At 38.2% G+C, this 19,319-nt stretch overlaps 1 protein-coding gene across 3 annotated transcripts in view; it reads left to right on the top strand.

Moving 5' to 3' along the window:
• OBI1 (ORC ubiquitin ligase 1) overlaps positions 1–19,319 on the top strand; it is a 51,100-nt gene that overhangs the window by 20,994 nt on the left and 10,787 nt on the right. For all 3 annotated transcript variants that reach the window (XM_001362775.3, XM_056808002.1, XM_056808003.1), the window contains one exon: positions 4,602–4,690. In XM_001362775.3, coding sequence (XP_001362812.2) covers positions 4,602–4,690 — 89 coding nt within the window. The remainder of the gene's footprint in view (positions 1–4,601; positions 4,691–19,319) is intronic.

Genomic DNA, 19,319 nt, shown 5'->3' with positions numbered 1-19,319 from the left:
AGAGAGATGAAGAGTCACTGACTTAGAGATACACTTCTGTTCAGGGTTTCACAGGTAGCAGCTCTTCTGACTCAAAATCTAAGAAAGTGCCTCTTGAAGTCATTGGTTGTAGTTTAGTAGGCCAGGCATAGGGTCACAGACCTCGAGCTAAAATGGAGGAATGCCTTACTCAATATCATGCAGCTAGTTGGGCAGCAAGGAATATTGCCTGCTGAGAAGATCATCTCTGGAAAACTTTTTCAACAAATTTAAAAAAATAAAGAAGATAATCTTGTTGTTCAAAGGAAAAAGAATAATTTAGTACTAATTTTGCCATAGCATATACATGATAATGTTATAATACTTTGTAAACCTCAAAATTTCTCAGACTTATGAATGTTAGGGGTTTCCCCCATTGGGGAATCTTCTACTTAAAAAAAATTCCCTAGCAGACGGTGAGAACTCTACTTGAGTGTGGGGGCTCCTAGCTACGGGAGTGTCCCTGCTCCACCCTACTTAAGACTGCTTTAGGACAGAAAACTGCTTGCTAAACAATGAAGGTACTTTGATCCATGCTTATGGAAGGGACAGGAAGTTCTTTGAGTCATGACTGTTTTAGAATTGATACAATGGGATACTATGTACCTATAAAGGTGGGGCAACTTGTAAACTACTTAAACCTAAAAGGGTGATAACTTATTCAGAGTTTTTTTCTTAATGAAATTTGTTGACACAGCAGCATTTTTCCTGACTTACTAAAGAGATTAAAACTACTCAGCTGTGAATTCAAAATGGGCGGTCCTTTAGAAACATCTACAGTGATTGGTAGATGTAAGGACTTAGGGGAGGTGACAGAGGAGATTTTGCCCTTAAAAATAAGAGCTTGGAGCTCATTCAAAAGAGATGGCTCTCGATTTCTGACTCTCATTCTGAAGGAGAGTTCCTTGAGGAGCTCCTCTGAGGGGCTCTGTCCCTCTGGGGTAGGAGCTCTGGAGGCTCTTGAGAGAGGCCCTTTGAAGCAATCTCTGGCTGGAAGACTCTTTGAGGAAGGACGCTGGCCTGGTGTTACTAGAATCCTTGTTTAGTCAGACCTTGTGGTGAGTGTTAAAAAACTGACTGATTTCTCTTTTAAGACTCAGGTCTAGGCCATATTGGCTTGAGGCCCTTCATACTTATTCCTTCCTTACTCTCTCTCTCTTTCTTTGATTACTCATTGTATTGTTAATTAAAATCTCTATAAAACCCAATTGACTTGGGTATTGAATAATTGGGAATATTTCCCTGGCGACCACCTTATATTTGATTTTAAAACCCAAGACACTGTAGTGAAACATATTTCTGCGGTCAAATTTACTCACCCTCTCTTATATCTATCACAATTTATATCTTCCACTATTTTAATCACTACAGTTTAAGACCTCAACCATTTTAAATCTCACAACTTAAAGTTTTAAATTACATGATAAAAAGAAAACAAACATGGCTTTGCCATTATGGCATTCCCTTAAAAACCCTTTACTAACAAACATCACATTGCAGTTTTCTTCTCCTTCAGGAAGAGATTTGCTCTGTATTTTGGGAATATGAATAAAAATATCCTTTTGAATCTCTGGAAACAATTTTAAGTGGTGATTTTACATTGATCTTGTGAATGTGAAATCCCCTACTCGTCATTAGATCTGCAGTTTTTTCACATTTCAGTTATTTTGTGATCATAAATCTTAAACTCTTCTGAAAATAATCAAGATATAATTCTTTTTTAAAAATTAATTTATTTAATCAATTGGTTACAATAATCACATTATTTCCCTCCCTCTTCCCACCCACTCTTCCCAAAGCCAGCGGGCAATTTCATCGGGTATTACTTGTGTCCTTGATCAGAACCTATTTCCATGTTGGTGTTTGCATTAGGATGTTCATTTAGAGTCTACATCCCCAGCCGTATCCCCTCGACCCATGTATTCAAGCAATTGTTTTTCTTCTGTTTTTACTCCCATAGTTTTTCCTCTGAATGTGGATAGTGGCTTTTCTCCTAGATCCCTCTAAGTTGTTCAGGGTCACTGCATTGCCACTAATGCAGAAATCCATTACATTTGATTGTACCACACTGTATCAGTCTCAGTGTACAATGTTTTCCTGGTTCTGCTCCTCTCACTCTGCATCAATTCCTGGAGGTTGTTCCGGTTCCCAAGGAATTCCTCCACTTTATTATTCCTTTGAGCACAATAGTATTCCATCACCAACATATACCACAATTTGTTCAGCCATTCCCCAAATGAAGGGCATCCCCTCATTTTCCAATTTTTGGCCACCACAAAGAGCGCAGCTATGACTATTCTTGTACGTGTCCTTTTCCTTATTATCTCTTTGGGGTACAAACCCAGCAATGCTATAGCTGGATCAAAGGGCAGACAGTCTTTTATCATCCTTTGGGCATAGTTCCAAATTGCCCTCCAGGATGGTTGGATCAATTCACAACTCCACCAGCAATGAATTAATGTCCCAATTTGCCCTTCAGCATTCATTACTTTCTGTTGCTGTCATGTTAGCCAATCTGCTAGGTGTGAGGTGGTACCTCAGAGTTGTTTTGATTTGCATTTCTCTGATTATAAGAGATTTAGAACACTTTTTCATGTGCTTATTAATAGTTTTGATTTTTTTAACTGAAAATTGCCTGTTCATGTCCCTTGCCCATTTATCAATTGGAGAATGGCTTGATTTTTTGTACAATTAGTTTAGTTCTTTATAAATTTGAGTAATTAGACCTTTGTCAGAGGTTTTTATTATGAAGATTGTTTTCCAGTTTGTTGCTTCTCTTCTAATTTTGGATGCATTAGTGTTGTTTGTACAAAAACTTTTAAATTTGATGTAATCAAAATTATTGATTTTACATTTTGTGATTTTTTTTCTAGCTCTTGCTTGGTTTTAAAGTTTTTCCTTTCCCAAAAATATGACATGTATATTATTCTGTGTTCACCTTAATTTACTTATAGTTTCTTTATATTCAGGTCATTCACCTGTTCTGAGTTTATCTTGGTGTAGGTTGTAGGGTGTGAGATCAAGATATAATTCTATCTGAATTATTTTCTATATCTTAATCATATAAGCATGTCCTTTTGGAATTGAATCAGTATTCAATTAGTACTTCAGTCCTGTTGGAACTGAATAAGTATTAAATTGTAAGTATTAAATATTTCTAAAAGTACTAATCACTTAATTCTGAAAGAATAATTTCCACAAAGAATCATGCAGTAGGCATGAAGTTTTTTGACACTTCTCCATTCTCTAATCTATTATGTAAAACATACCCTTGTTATGTGATTCTTCTATCCTCTTTATTCTATGTTTTTGCTGATTTTACTTGAATCTTGGGTAACTATAAATATATCTGAAAAATGATTGCATTTTTAGTACAAGTTTGGGTTATATAAGGAGGCCACTCACAAGGCTCAGGGTTTTCAGTTCCTAACTGGAGTCTGGCTTTATTGTGAGACTGGCTTGTCTCAATAAACATTTCTTTTTAGTGTGGAGACTTTGTTTTACTTTTTGGTGTCTCAGCTAATAAATTTTTGTCATCATGGCTGTGTTTGGGAGGACATGAGACTTGCAGTTAATTTTCTGATGTCTCTTTAAAAACAAACATCACAAATGACACTAAGTACAAGAATTTTGTTTATTTATAAAGATTTATTATGATATATGTAAAAACATTTCGGCCATTAGAAGTTAGTATATTTAATATGTAATTAAAATAGTTTTAAAATCTAGTCTATATAAAGAGTACTTTACAGTTTAATAATTTGATCATAAAAAGAATGCGATGTCAGCCAAGGAGAGACAGACATTTCATGAACATGAATATAATGGAATAATAAAAAGATTGGCACATTAGGGGACAGCTAGGTGGCTCAGTGGATTGAGAGTCAGGCCTAGAGATGGGAGGTCCTAGGTTCAAATTTGGCCTCAGACACTTCCCAGCTGTGTGACCCTGGGCAAGTCACTTGACCCTCATTGCCTATCCCTTACCACTCTTCTGCCTTGGAGCCAATACACAATATTGACTCCAAGACGGAAGGTAAGGTTTAAAAAAAAAAAAGATTGGCACATTAAGAAAAGTAGTCCACAACTTCCAAATTCCAACTGATGGCTATGTCTCAGGCCTCTTTTTATCTTAACTGTGGCATTCTTTCAGTTTGGCCAACATACAGAGCTTGATCTCCAGGCCTATGACTTTCGAGAGGGGTGGAGGCACTGCATTACCCACCTGTTTGTGTTTATCTAAAGTAGAACCATGCAGTCTGTAGGAATCTGGGAATCCTTGGGACTAGGCACACTCCCGTACGCTCACTACTCGGTGCTGTTCTGGGGGAAGTACTAGACCCTACTTGCCCAAGGGTTCTGGATCTGTCACTATGGTGCTGAAGAAGTCATCCCATTCCAACCTTCCAAAGAGCCCTGCCCAGTGGTTGTGCCTATTTCCAATGTGGGGCAGGCACCATGGAATCAAGGTGTTGAACTGTCTATCTATAGGATTGCATAGTTTACCTTTTGCATAGGTGCAGACCCCTCTGAGAGCTCCAGTCATCACTTGTGCTTAATTATTTTTCACTGTCTTTCTTTAGGCAAATAAGAAACTAAAACTGGAAAATGGTGGCCTGATGAGGGAGAATTTACGGTTGAAGGCTGAAGTTGATAACAGATCACCCCAAAAGTATGTATTTTATTTACAAAGTATGTTTCTGCATTTGCTGAAGGCAATAATAATATATGCCCCTTAGAACTCTAGGATGTATAATGTGGTTTGCACATTTTCTCATTTGATCCTCACAACAGCAAGAATCACAAGAGTAATTTAAAGAACCGATTGAGTTTGGGGATGACTCTATACTACACGGACTCTGATTCATCTTAGTCTATCTCATATTCTGTTTAGTCTTGGGAGATATTTGTGTATTGCTGTGAGATGAATACAATTGTGAGAAGGTACAATTGCCATTTTGGATACTGAGTCTCAGAGAGATTAAGTGGTCTATAACATCAGAGCTAAAAGGAATCTGGCCCAGGTCTTCTCATTTCAGATCTCAGCTCACAGAGGCAATTATAGCATATTTACAAGCATGTCTGATTATTGATTTTTAATACAAACATGAAATGAACATCATGAAATTCCTGTTTGTCTAATATCCAAATGTATCCACTCTGAGTCACAAAATCTTAATCTTTGCCAAAACCTTTTGATTGACCCATTGCCATCACTTATGTTAAAAAAATGTATAGCAATTTAAAATACATCTGCATCTTGGTCATACATTGCCATCATCTTTCAAAAAATTACTGTTCTAGAGAAATTGATCTTCTTTTCTGATAAAGGATGGTTTCATGTGACCTGCAAAGGAGTGGCCTTTTTTTTATTTTACATTTTAAATATATAATACCAGAGTGTAAGGCAAGCCTCTGCACAACTTCCTGAGACAGGATGTGGAACACAGCTCATCAGATTTGGGACTTTTTTTTTTACTCTCTAGAATTAATTAAGCTCTTTCCTTCATAACATTCTGTCCTATATATCATCTAGCTAGATGACATAAAATGTTGTAACAGAAGAATTCCTTCCAATGAAGAAGCCCTTAATACTCCATTTTAAGTGGTATGGGGAAAATCAGGACTGAGAGATTTAAAAAGGGGAAGAGAGAAGAAAAAATAGAGCCAAGAGTGCATTTTCTGCAACTTGTTTTTAGGAGAGTCTCTTAGTGCTTTTAGGAAGGAAGTTTCAAGGGAGAGGCTGCTGATCTCCCAGAAGTCAGGTGCCATCTCTGAGGTTAGCAGGCCAGGACTCTTGACGCTCTGCTAACCACCAGCATTCACTTCTCCCCATTAGGAAAAAAGACAAGGCAGTAGACGGGAGACAAAGCAAATTTATCCCGCCAGAAATAGCCCAGCTTGTCAGTTGGAGAAGAGAAAGTGTTGCCTCCAGGAAAGCCAACTGTGGTATCAGGAAATGGCAGAAGGGAGACATAATTACCCATGGCCAAGCTCAATTATCAGTAGAGACAGGAGCAGAGCTTTTACTTTTAAATAGTTCCTTCCTTTCCATTCCCCATCTCCATTTTTCTTCTCATTGGTTGGGATAATGTCCCACTTTGACAAATGAGTGAAATAAGCTTAGGAAATGTTGTTGTTGTGTGGTGGCTTGGATCTCAGTGATGATCATTGATTGGCAATGCTTCCCTTCAGTCAAAGTAATGGCTGTCCATTAGCTACTTCCCACAGCAAACTGAATGGAACTCAAACTAGTTTGCAGCTCTTATTCCTTGAAAAGTTGCCCACAAAATACTCAGATCTAATGTCAGTCACTAGAATTGTGTCTTTTAAATACCTATGGCTCCAACTTGATCAATTACCAAGACTGGAAAAAAAATCTAACCTGCAGGAAATCTGGCTATGCTTCTCAAATAGCCATGTATTCATTGGAATCAAACACAACAGAAGGAATTTGAATTTCCCTTCTCCCTCCCCTCCTCTTAATGTGACATGTCTCACTGGAAACGTGACTTGAACTCAACAGTATTGCAGATCAATTTGCAATGCATTGAGGTATTAAATGCATTGCATTTGATTTATAGCCTTGTTTACTCTGCATCTCCAAACCTAGTGGGATTGAGAGAAGCAGCTGACCACAGCTGAAAATATCCAGGTTTGGTTCATCTAAGGAGAGAGTTCTCTTTTTGTTTGGTTCAAGACCAACATAAAAATGTTGTTCTTTCTTTGGGGTGAATAAGAGGGTCTTTTTTTATCAACGAAATAAAAATACTCCTGTTCCTGTGTGTTTCTATTTGGTGTCTTCTAAGCCATCTTCTGATCTTCTTTCCTTTTGATTATGGGTGAGGGTATGATGTTTTGGTTTTGTTACTGACCTGTTGAACTTTAAATGTTCTTCCATCTTCAGAGGAAGGAGTTTAAGTAAATTAAAATTAGAGATGATTGATTTAAAAGGAGAAAATGGTCTTGAGGGGTTGAGTATAAACATTTCTTTAAAGCAGAGATTCTTAACCTAGGATCCATATAGTCCAAAGGGATCTCTAAACTTGGATGGGAAAAACTCTGTATCTTTAAATTCACTAACCTTTAGTTTCTTTTGTAATCCTACATATTTTATGTATTTCAGAACATTAGTTTTAAAAAGGGTTGATAGACTAAATGAGATTTCCAAAGGAGTTTATGTTACAGAAAAGGTTAAACACTTGCTTTAAAGAAACAAAAGCCAATAGTTTATCACAAAAAGAGGGTAGTCTCTCCTCCATCTTGGAATCTGTTATATGAACAGAACTAAAAACTTTAATCCAGATAAATTATAATAATTTATTCAAGGAGATACTTTCAATAAAGTAGTTTTGTAGTTCACATTTTGTATTTCCTCTAAAGGAAGAGTGCCTAAGAGAAAAGACTAAATGAATTTCATCCAGTGATTGAAACAGAACCAGCCTTTATCTGTATAAATGAAGCATGGCAGAGGTATAGGTCATTAAAGGCATCAGGTGATTGATATTGATACAAAACATTGATATTGGGCTCTCAAATATATGATAGATTGACCTGTGCTGAAGAGGTTGTTTCATGTGGCTGTTTAATGGTTTAGATTTGAGTTCTTCTCTGAAGTTTTTTTGTTAAGGGAATCTCATAGGTTTAGGGATCATGCTTTAACTTTTGAGATAGATGTACAGGATGACAATAATGCTCTCCTAATAAGGTACCATGCTTTTAGCTCCTGCCATATGCCCTACACTATGTGCATAATGGAAAATAAGTATAAGATTTGATTCTTGATCTCATGAGAGAAGTGTATGTTGTTTCCTTCCCAACTTCCTTGAGGACAGGGGTTGTTTCATTTTTGTCTTTGTATCTTAAGTACCCAGCCAGGTGTCAAACACATAAGAAGCACAGATAAGTACTTGCTGACTGGATGAATACATACAAGAACAACCCTGTGAAAATTTCTGCTGGGAGATTAGGAGTGGTATAGACTTTTGATTTCATAAGCATATGGGGATTCCTGGCATTTAATAAATGCTTGTTGAATTTCAGACACAATAAAGTGCTAAATTACATGATGTCAACTAGAATAGAAAGACAGACTAGAGAACCTGGAATGAGAGTCTGAAAAGGATTCTTGGAGGGAGTGAGGTTTGACTGGGACCTTGATGGTTGAGTTAGATTTGGTTAAGTAAAAAAGGAGAGAACCATGGTCCAGGGATGAAGGCAAAGCATAAACAGAGGCACTGAGGCAGGAAATAAGCATGATATATATATATATATATATATATATATGGTGAACAGTGAGTAAAAATTGAATGATGAAGAGGGTGGGTGCCAGGGCACAAGGGAAATATTAAGTTGAATCAGTAGAATAAGGGGAGATTATAGAGACCTTAAAAATTGGGCAGAAAGGCTTGGAATTGAGGGCAGCTAGGCAGCTTAGTGGATTGAAAGCCAGGCCTGGAGATAGAAGATTGTGGATTCAAATCTGGCCTCAGACACCTAGCTGTGTGTCCTTGGACAGGTCACTTAACCCCCCTTGTCTAGTCCTAGTCCACAGTATTGATTCTAAAACAGAGGGTAAAGATTTTAAGGTGGGGGGAGAGCTTAGGTGAAGCTCATAGACACATAGACCTAGGACTAGAAAGGACTCTTACAAGTAAAGATCGAAAGCATTCTTTTTCATAAGTTCTTCAGAATTGTCCTGCATCATTGTATTGTTGAGAGGAGCTAAGTCTGTCACAATTGATCATTGTACAGTTTTGCTGTTAAAGCATTCACCTGGTTCTGCTTATTTTGCTTTGCAGCAGTTCATGTAGGACTTTCTAGCTTTTTCTGAAATCATCCTGCTCATCATTTCTTACAACAAAATAGAATCCCATCACCATCATCTTCTTGCAGTTTGTTCAGCCATTCCCTAATTGATGGACATCCCCTCAGTTTCCAATTCTTCGCCACCTCAAAGAGCTATACAAGTGGGTCCTTTCTCTTTTTTATGATCTCTTTGGGATATAGACCTAGTAGTGGTATTACAGGATCAAGGGTATAAAAAGGTTTACACCCCTTTGGGCATAGTACCAAATTGCCCTCCAGAATGGTTGGATTGGTTCACAACTTTACCAACAATCCATTGGTGTTCCAATTTTGCCACATCCCCTCCAACATTTATAACTTTCCTTTACTGTCATATTTGCCAGCCTGATAGGTGTGAGGTAGTATCTTAGAGTTATTTTAATTTGCATTTCTCTATTCAAGAGTGATTTAGAACATTTTTTCATATGATTATTGATAGTTTTGATTTCTTCATCTGAAAACTAATTTTTCATATTCCTTTGATCATTTATCAATTGGGGGATGACTTGTATTCTTATAAATTTGGCTTCATTCTCTATAAATTTGAGAAATTAAACGTTTTTCAGAGAAATTTGCTATAAATTGTTTCCCAGTTTGTAGCTTCCTTCTAATATTGGTTACATTGGTTTTGTTTGTCCAGAAACTTGCCATTTACTTTAAGAAGCAAGAAAAAATTAGTGAGAAAATTATATTTCCATTTGTATTCAGACTTCATCAGTTCCCTTTTTGGAGGAAGATAGCATTTTTTTTTCATCATGAGTCCTTTGTAATTGTCTTGAACCATTGTATTGATTAGAGTAGTCATTGATCCTCATTATAACATTGCTATTATTATATACAATGACCTCCCAATTTTTCTCACTTCATTTTGCATCATTTCATATAGATCTTGCCATGTTTTTTTTTTCTGAAACCTACCTCCTTTGTCATTTCTTATAGCAGTTAGTCCTCCATTACAATCTTGTGACACAACTTGTTCAGCCATTCCCTGACTGATAAACATCCTCTCAACTTCCTATTCTTTGCTACTACAAAAAGAGCTACTATATCTATTTTTATACATATGGATCCCTTTTTCTTTTTCCTTTAACCTATCTGGGTTTTGTCCCTAGTAGTGGTATTGCTGGGTCAAAGGACCTGCATTGTTTTTGTAGCCCCTTGGACATAGTTCTCAATTATGCTTCAGAAAGGTTGAACCAATTTATAACTCCATTAACAGTTTATTGGTGTACCTATTTTTTTCTCTCATCCCCTCCAGCATTTGTTATTTCTGATAGGTGTGAGGTGGTACCTTAGAGTTGTTTTAAGCATTTTTCTAATCAATAATGATTTTCAAAGCATTTTTTCATGACTATAGATAGCTTTGATTTGTTCTAAAAATTGCCTGTTTATAATCCTTGACCTTTTATCATTGGAGAATGGCCCTTATTTTTATAAATTTGACTCATTATATATGAGAAATGAGGCCTTTGTCAGAGAAACAATGTAAAATTTTTTATACTTCATTTTCTGATACCATTTCCTGATTATCTCTTTTAATCGTCTTTTAAAAAAAGTTATTTAGAACTTTTTTTTACTTTTGTTTTGTCAGAGATCATTATTACTCCTCTTATCTTTTCTATTTTGGTTAGACCATAATGCATTCAGCTCTAGCCCTTTGTTTTAACTCTGTTGTTGGATTTTGGTTTCTAATCTGTTTCCATTGTATGGATGAGTTCAGCTTATTCACATTCACAGTTTTGATTACTATATATATTTCTGCTATCTATTTTTATCTCTCTTTTTATCCCTTCCCTCCTCAAGAGCCTGTCTTGCTTCTGACCATCACCTCCCTTAATTTACCTTTTCTTTGTCTTTTTCTTTTTTTTTTCATATAACCCTGTTTTCTCTCCTCCCAAGTCTCTTTTGTTTTCTTGGATTTTTTTCCCCTCCTGGTTCCTTTTTGGTTAATGATTTCTATACCCACGTGAGTGCAGGCATATATTAATCCCTCTTTGAACTAATTGCCCACTCACTCCCCATTTTCTCTTTCATTTAAAGAAACTCTTCCTTATGCTTCTTTTCTGTGGAGAAATTGTTTCCTGCCCAACTTCTCTCCCTTTTCCCAATGTATCTCTCTTTTTCACTCCTTCATTTTTTCCCCCTAGAGATCATCCCATTATAATCAACTCACAGGCATGCCTAGACTCCTTTTAACTACCCTAATTATGTTAAATGTATCATTGTGAACGTCAGAATATAAACAGTTTTACTTTATTGAGCATTTTATGATTACACTTTGATTTACCTTTCGTTTACCTTTTTAGATTTCTGTTGAGTCTTGTGTTTGACTCTTAAATTTTCTGTTTGGCTCTGGTCTTCTCATAAAATGCTTGACAGTCTTCAGTTTCATTAAAATATCTATTTTTTCCCTGGAAAAATTATATTTACTTTTGCTGAGTAGGTTATTTTTCCAGAGTCTGAGACCAATTTCCCTTTTTCTTTGAAGTTTTGCATGTAGCTGCTTTGATCTTACTGTCCCTTACAGAGTCTGTGCCTTATTCTTCTTTGTCTCCATATAAAAATTTTTCTGTCAGCTTTTCTTGTTGTTGTTGACTTATTTTCCCCAACCTTAAAAAAAAAAAAAAACCTTATTATTTTAAAGGTAGGCTCTGTTTTCATGGTAGAGGGCACATTATCTTAAATTTCAGTTTTCCTTGCTGTTTACTACTCTACTCTAGTTCTAGTTTTCTGCAAGTTTCAGTTCTTCCAAGATGATATGATGCCCTGTAGGCTCAGAACTCTAGAAGAAGTCACCCCTCTATTTAGATTCAGTCTCCTCCAGGGGCTGTAGATAACTTGCAGGGATCAGGGTACCGGGAGCTCCCTCATGCTGGGACTGGGCCCTCACTGTAGGCTTCTGCAGGGCTTCAGCCTTCAAGGCATGGGCGTGGAGTGCCTGCTGTTGACTCAGGCAGGGTCTTGGGGTTGTCTTGTGCCCAGGTTCAGAACCTGGAGCAGAAAGTGGGGGGTGGGGGGCTTGTACTCCTCTGTGTACAGTTTTACTCTCAGTTCTCTTCTCACCACCTTGTTGGTTCTGTAACTCCAGTATTGGTTTTGAGGCTCTATTTTAAGGTTGGTTTGAGAGGATTCTCAGAGCAGTTCCAGCTTTCCTTGAAGCTACTCCATCCTCTTGGCTCTGCCCTGTGAGTAGCTTATTATTAACAGGAATCCTACTTCATATGCCTTCAAGAATATCATATTCCAAACCCTCCACTCCTTTATTATGCAAGCTGCTAAATCTTGTGTGAGCTGGATTATGGCTCCATGATATTTGATTGTTTCTTTCTGGCTGTTTGTAGTATTTTCTCCTTGACCTGGGAGTTCTGGAATTTGGCTTATAATATTCCTATGTGTTTTTATTTTGAGATCTCTTTCAAGAGGTGATGGGTAGATTTTTTCAATTTCTATTTTAGTATCTGGAGCTAAGATATGAGGGCAGCTTTCTTATATACTTTCTTGATATAAGATGTTTAGATTCTTTTTTTTGATTTTGGCTTTAAATCAGTCCAGTGATTCTTAAATTACCTCTTCTTGATCTGTTTTCCAGGTCAGGTTTTTTTTTTTTTCCCTGATGAGAATAGTTCACATTTTATTCTATTTTTTTATTATTCCTTTGACGTTGTTTTATTGTTTCTTGATATCTCGTGGAGTCATTAGCTTCCACTTACCCATTTCTATTTTTAAGAAATTATCTTCTTCAGTGAGTTTTTGTACCTCCTTTTCCATTAAGCCTATTGTGAGGATTTTTTGTTGTCCTTGTCATTAGACCAATTCTGTTTTTATGCTATTTTCTTTAATATTTTTGTGCTTTTTTTTACTAAGTTGTTAATTCTATTTTCATAATTTTCTTGTGCCATTCCTATTTCTTTCCCCAATTTTTTCTCTATCACTCTTACTTCTTTCACTCTTCCAGGAATACTTATTAGGGTTGGGTTCAATTGTCATCTTTGAAGCTTTTCTTTTAGCTGTTTTCACATTGTTGTCTTTTGAGTTTGCATCTTGGTCTTCTTTGCTACTGTAGTAGCATTTTATGATCAAATTATTTTTGTTGTTTGCCCATTTTTCCAGCCTATTTCTTGACTTTGGATTTCATGTTAATGTTGTACTCAGCTTACCTGGGGTGGAAATGCACTGTCTCAAGCATGAGACTTTTTTGTGCTTCTGTTTTCAGAGCTTATTCTCAGGGTCTGCAAATGTTCAGTGCTTCCAAAAATATCGTGATCCAAAGGTGTTGTTATTGATCTACTGGTCTGTCCTTGGCTTTAACCAAGAAGAGCATCTGCTCCTTGCAAACACAAGTGGTAGTGCTCTTCTTGTCCCTGGAACTTGGCCTTGGAGCCAGGTCCTCTTCTCTCTTGCAGCCACAAATACCAGGCTCCTTTCTGCCTTGTAACTGACAAGAAGCACTGCTCTCTGCCCTGGAGCTGTGACACAGAACAACTTAGAGGCAATAGAGTTGCCAATTAGCACCTGCTGCACCCAGTGCCAGCAAGGATTCTTCAGCAGTCTCTTTTTGACCAGGAGTCTGACCTGACCTGTCTATAGGCTGATTACTATGGAAAGTGCTGCTGCACTCTCTCACAGCTACCTCCAAGGCTCACAACTTGTGCTGCTGCCGCCATGTGGACTGTCCCCTAGGAGTGTAGAGGGAGGGGGTTCACTGTTGTCTCCTGCCAACCTCTAAAGTCTTCTTAGGCTGGAAAAACTTCTCATCCTGTCTTTTTGTTAGTTCTGTTGTTACAGAATTCGAGGTGTTATTTTAAAGTTGTTTGTCAGTGAATGTTGAAAGAATTCAGCTGGGTTATTGTCCCTAATCTGCTGTCTTGGCTTTACTATAACTTCCTTTCTAAAATATAGTTTAAAATATTTTATTTTGTGACATGACAGATACTTTCCCGTGAACACCCAAATAAACTCTAGAGAACTACATTCCCAGAGAACAATTAAGCAAAACTGCCTCATAGAGCAATGCACAGCTTCTTCATTTGTTCCTCCCACTTCTGCCTGTGTCTATTACACCTGGCTGTTTATTCTGGAGAGCTTGAAAATCTGCAGAGAGCTCTGCCCTACCACCTGTGGAAGAGAAATGAAGAGAGAGGATTTGCAGGACAAGCCTGCATGCAGAACAAGGTGATTATCAGTCTGTCAATCAAGGAGAAGTTTCTAAACGGAATGTTCCCAGGAGTTGGCAGTTGAAGCTGGCCAGGGAGAGAAACTGGGACTTGGATTTTCTGTCTTGCTCTCTGGGGTTGACTGACCAAGAAAGGAGGCAAGCCTGGCTGAAGGGAGAAGAAGCTGAGAACTAATATTATTAACTTCTGTCCTAGGCTGAAGGACCCTTGAGGGGGGCTTCTGAAATTAGGCTGAGAGACCCTGGTGGCTTTGTGGAGAAGAAAAGAAGAATAACAGTGGTCCTCCATCTCTCTGACTATCCCTCTGTCACAATTGTGACTGGACTGATTTCCGAAACCCTCAAATTCTCCTTATAGTTTAGGGAAGCTCTCATCCCTCTTTCCTCAGTTCTCTATCCTGTTGTTTCCCAATAAACCCCTTACCTGAGAAAGAAAACAAGAGTATCTTCATAGTCCACTCAGGGGGGGAGGGGTGAAACCACAAGCTTCAAGAAGAAACTGGGAGGGAGAAGCTGGAAGAAGGGAAGGGGGTGAGGGAGAGTATGGGATCTGGGAGTGAAGGGAGGAGGAGGTTAGGAAATATATTGATCTACTAGTCATCAAGAGAAATCAGTAGGCAGACCCTAGAGCATTCCCCTGTAGCAGCATCCCTCTATCTCTAGCAGCATTTCTCATCTACCTCCATTGTGACTAGGTAACCTCAGTGTTGCCATACTAGCAGCAGCTATCTAGCCACAAGCCAGAGTACATTAGTTATTACAACAAGAAATAGTGTCACACAGATTATCTATTTATTACACACCTCATCCCCACATACCTCTCCTGGGCTTTTACTTTTTATGTGTATGGTCAGATGTACATCTGTTAATGCTAACATCTCTAGATATACTCTGATGAGGACTGAGGGACCCTCAATGTGCACACAAACCATTTTACTGCTCAGCACTCCCAAGGCTTGAAGAGGCCAAGGGGCAATCCCAGACCAATAGTGACTTAATACTCATGCCTCATTGTAGTGTGCTTGATGACAATAGAGACTCCAGAAATTCCCACTGCTCGGCCTTTTCCTCTGATTACTGTGCTAAGTAGGCCTCTCAGAAAAGCATTTGAAGAAGATAGCAAGTCTTCCATCTCCTCCATGAGAACCTCAGGACATTCCTCCTTGCTCCATAGTGGTGGATTAGTTGATGTCAAAGTTCTTCCCCAGTTATAAAATTGTTGTGTTTTTTTTTTAATTCATTGATTCATTTTGCTTTAAACACAACAGAAACTTCCTAACAAATTCCTTTATAAAATTATTCCCATAAACTTCGATTGTTAATAGAAAAGAAGGATGTGATCTCTGCTTTTGACTTTGTAGTGCTAACTATTGTCTATTTTATCTAACCAGAGTTTTGCTGTCTCTCCATGTTATAATGATGATAATAACAGTAGTTAGCATTTATGTCATACTTTAAGACTTGCAAAGCACCTTATATATATATATATATATATCTTATTTGATCTTCACCACAACCCTATGGTAAATACAATTGTTATCTTCATTTTACAGATAAGAAAATTGAGACTGAAGGAGGTTCAGTAACTTGCCCAGGGTCACATAACTAAAGTGTTTGAGGAAAGATTCAAACTCTTCCTTCCTTCCTTGGATCTTCCTTGCTCCCAATTCAGCACTATCCATTGCATCAGCCCTATTGTAGTCATTGTATATATTCTTTTGGGCTCTGCTTTTCTGCATCAATTCATGCAAGTCTTCTAGTGTATCTCTTCTCTGATTCCACCAACCTTCATAACATTATAGTATTTTGATTACATTTCTATCACAATTTGTTCAACTCTACCTTAAAAGTAAGTAGATACTACGTTTCTTCACTTTTGTTATCACAAGTAATACATATGTAATGTTCTTCAACGGGTCTCCTTTCCACAGTTGAACTCTGACAAGGTAGGAGTAGAGTTGATCGACAAGACAGTTAAGGACTCTATAGGCTAACAAGTAGAGGTTCTTGGTACCTTTCAGCAGTGTAGAGATTTGAATCAAACAGCTTATACTTTAAGGTATAAACCTACCTAATTTTTGACCCTAATTCCTGAACCCTTCAGTATCTCTTTTTTGCTGTGTAATACACACACACACACACACACACACACACACACACACACACACACACACACACACACACACACACACACACACATATATATATATATATAATGGAATCTCCCCCTACTGAGTCAGAACCAGAGTGAGGTAGAGGTAGGAGTCAGATAGAAAAAAAGGGGATGGATTGATTTCCCTCTCTCTTCTCCCTGGCAAACCCTGCTCTGGCTGCCTTCAGGATCACAAACTTCTGTTCCCTCAGAAACTTGGCTGAAACAAATATGATACAAACAGCTTCTCTCTCTCTGAGGAGAGAAATGTTACTTCCCTCCCCCCAATCTTCAAAGTCTCCTTCCTTTCTTAGATACTATGAAGCCAGTCACTTGCTCTTAATGAACAGCTGTTTATTCTAAGGGAACAAAATGAAGGGTAGGGCAATTGAATTGAGGAATGAGGTATTGGGAAAGGGGGAGTGGGAGGTCTCTACAAGTATCTGAACCCCTTTTCCCCAAAGCCTGGCAGGGTCAGGCTTGCCTGCCTGACCCTCTGAGGTCAGTTGTGAAGATGTTCTGACTTTTTGGCTACTCTAGCTATTGTAACAAGTTCAGGGACTTTCAGGGGATTTAGAGGAATTCTTATAGTGAACAGCTTCCTGTTGAAGTCTATTCACTCAGCTTGTCTTCTCTGGAAACTGAATTAGGAGTCACAGGAGAAGAGTGCTGGTCCAGAGGTCCCTTCAGGTCCTCCTTTCTGTTGGGCTTCCCAGGAAAAAAGTCAGTTCCCTCCTGTCCAGATCCTCTTACTTCTTCTCTCCTTCCTTCAGAACTCTCTCTCCTTCCCCTGTTCCAGTTGGTCCTTCAGCCTGCAAAATCTGCTTCTCTCTTCCTTCTGGAAGGTTAAGTCCAAGTTCCTCTCTTACAGCTGTTTTGAATCAGCAGTTGTCCTTCTGATCTGTGTGATGCTAGGCTCCTGACCCATGCTTGTCTATAGGATGAAATTGGAAGGAATCTTGAAGACAATACAATCCAAATCCCTCATTTTATAGATTAAGTAACTGAGACACAGAAATGTGACTTGATTAAGGTCCTATATAGTCAGTAGTGTTTCAGGAGCCCATGGATTTAGGCCTATCCCACAGTTCACTATTGCCAGGAAGTTGTTCTTGACATCCTGCCCTGAGTCTGTTCCAACTACATAATTCCTGGCATTTGACCCTGGCCTGATGAGATGACTGATTTTTGTTATGCCCTATGGTTTTCCTGGAAGGGGATCTTGTAGACTGTCAGGAGAACCTGATGGTGCCCTGGGGCCAGGCTGTGACAGCAAGGCACTAAAATGAGTTGTTTGCACAGGCCCTCAGGTGCCTAAGGGGCCCATCTCTGGAGGCACAACTAATTGGGAATGGGCAGAATGACCACAATCTCTCCTCATCTGCTTGTCTTTATTGTAATGATATAATAGTGGAGTGGTCTGTAACACATGCTAATGACCAAATCAAATAATTAGATTTTCATATTTTAAACACATAAAATAATTGAGACCATAACACTTAAAAATTTTTTTCTCTCTCCTTTGCCCACTTGCCTATCCACCTTTACACACACCCCCAGTATAGAATGGGTGTTCAAAAAGGAAATTAAGGCTATCCAATCAATTACAGTAGATTTAGATTTTAAGTTTTGGGCAAATGCATCAGAGTCTTCCATGTAGTCCATTGCAGTATACTCTGTAGAAATATCTTGACTGGTGATGTTGGCTCCAAACTTGAATTTTAAGTGTACCTTTCCCTCTTATCCCCAATGTCTATCCCCCATCTTTTACAAACATTGAATTATTGCTGAGGTTTTATGAGATAATTGTACAAAAAAGTCCTTTATGTGGTATTGGCAAAGAACAAGGAAGAGGAATTGATTTCTGAGCATTTCATTGCAGTTTGCACTAGTTTGCTGGTAGTAAATTTAGTCTACAATTAAAGATTAGCATCCCTTGAAAACATTGGTGCACTGATCCATGGAAATGGCAGGAATATTACTGGAAATTTTCTGGGCAGTTTGGGATTAAAAATTGGGGCTCAAGATCTGGGATCATGCTAAAACACTTCACAAATAGGATCACTAAATAGGCTACTGCAAATCTGAGTGCCATCTGCTTTTGTGTTTCTAGTGGAAGTTGAAGTAAAATAAATATAATTTAAAAGCAGAAAAGATGCCATTCAAAGTAAACAAAACAATCCCTCCTTACCTACAGTGCAGAGAAACACTGACTACATGAGGTCAGACTTCTATGGTTGGTAGCACATCAAATTAGGAACAAGGCCAAGAATAGAGGAGAGTTCAGCCTTCATCAGTTCAAGAAAGCATTTGAAAAAAAGAGAGCTAATATTGAATCTAGGCTCCATGGGTACCCCTGCAGCAAGGCAATCTTATTCCTCCTTCCTAATTGACTCACTAACCTATTCACCTCAGCAGCAAATCCAAATCTTTTCAAAGTTTCCATAGTGCCCCTTTCTCCCACCATCTCAGCTGAAAACTATAGCTCATATTTCAAGGGAAAAATGAGGCCATTTCTCAAGAGCTTTCTCTTCTCCCCTTCTTTTCAGCTCATGTCTCTGAAATGCAGTGTTACTATTTCTGCTTTCACCCCTTCTCACACGAAGACGTTGCCCTTCTCACCAAGATAGACCCCTCTACATGTGATCCCATTCCGGCCCATTTTTTCTAGCAGATTGCTCCATTCTCTCCATTAGTTTCCCATCTCTCCTTGTCTATCGAATGCTTCTTACTGCCTACAGACATGCTCCTGTGGTTCCCATCCTCACTTGTTCTTTCCATCCCTGATAGCTGTTATTTTGTGCCTTTTCCCATTTGTGACTAAACACTTTGAAAAGACTCTCTACCATAGGTACCCTCTGCTTCCTTTTCTTTCACTCTCTTTACTCTTTTCAGTTTGGCTTCTGGTCTCATCTTTCAAACAGATTTTCTCTTTCCAAAGTTAGTATTGATCTCTTAATTGTAGAACTTCAAGGCCTTTTCTCTGTACTAATCATTCTTGAGCTTTCTGTAGCTTTTAACACTGTCAATCATCCTCTTATCTTTGGTACTTTCTTCTCTGGGTGTTAAGTACATTATTCTCTCCTGGTTCACCTTTGCTAGATTTTCATCCAGATCATATTCAAGAAC

The sequence above is a fragment of the Monodelphis domestica genome, chromosome 8, assembly GCF_027887165.1.
Source record: "Monodelphis domestica isolate mMonDom1 chromosome 8, mMonDom1.pri, whole genome shotgun sequence".
NCBI classification, from domain to species: Eukaryota; Metazoa; Chordata; class Mammalia; order Didelphimorphia; family Didelphidae; genus Monodelphis; species Monodelphis domestica.
This window is presented reverse-complemented; position numbering and strand designations above follow the sequence as displayed.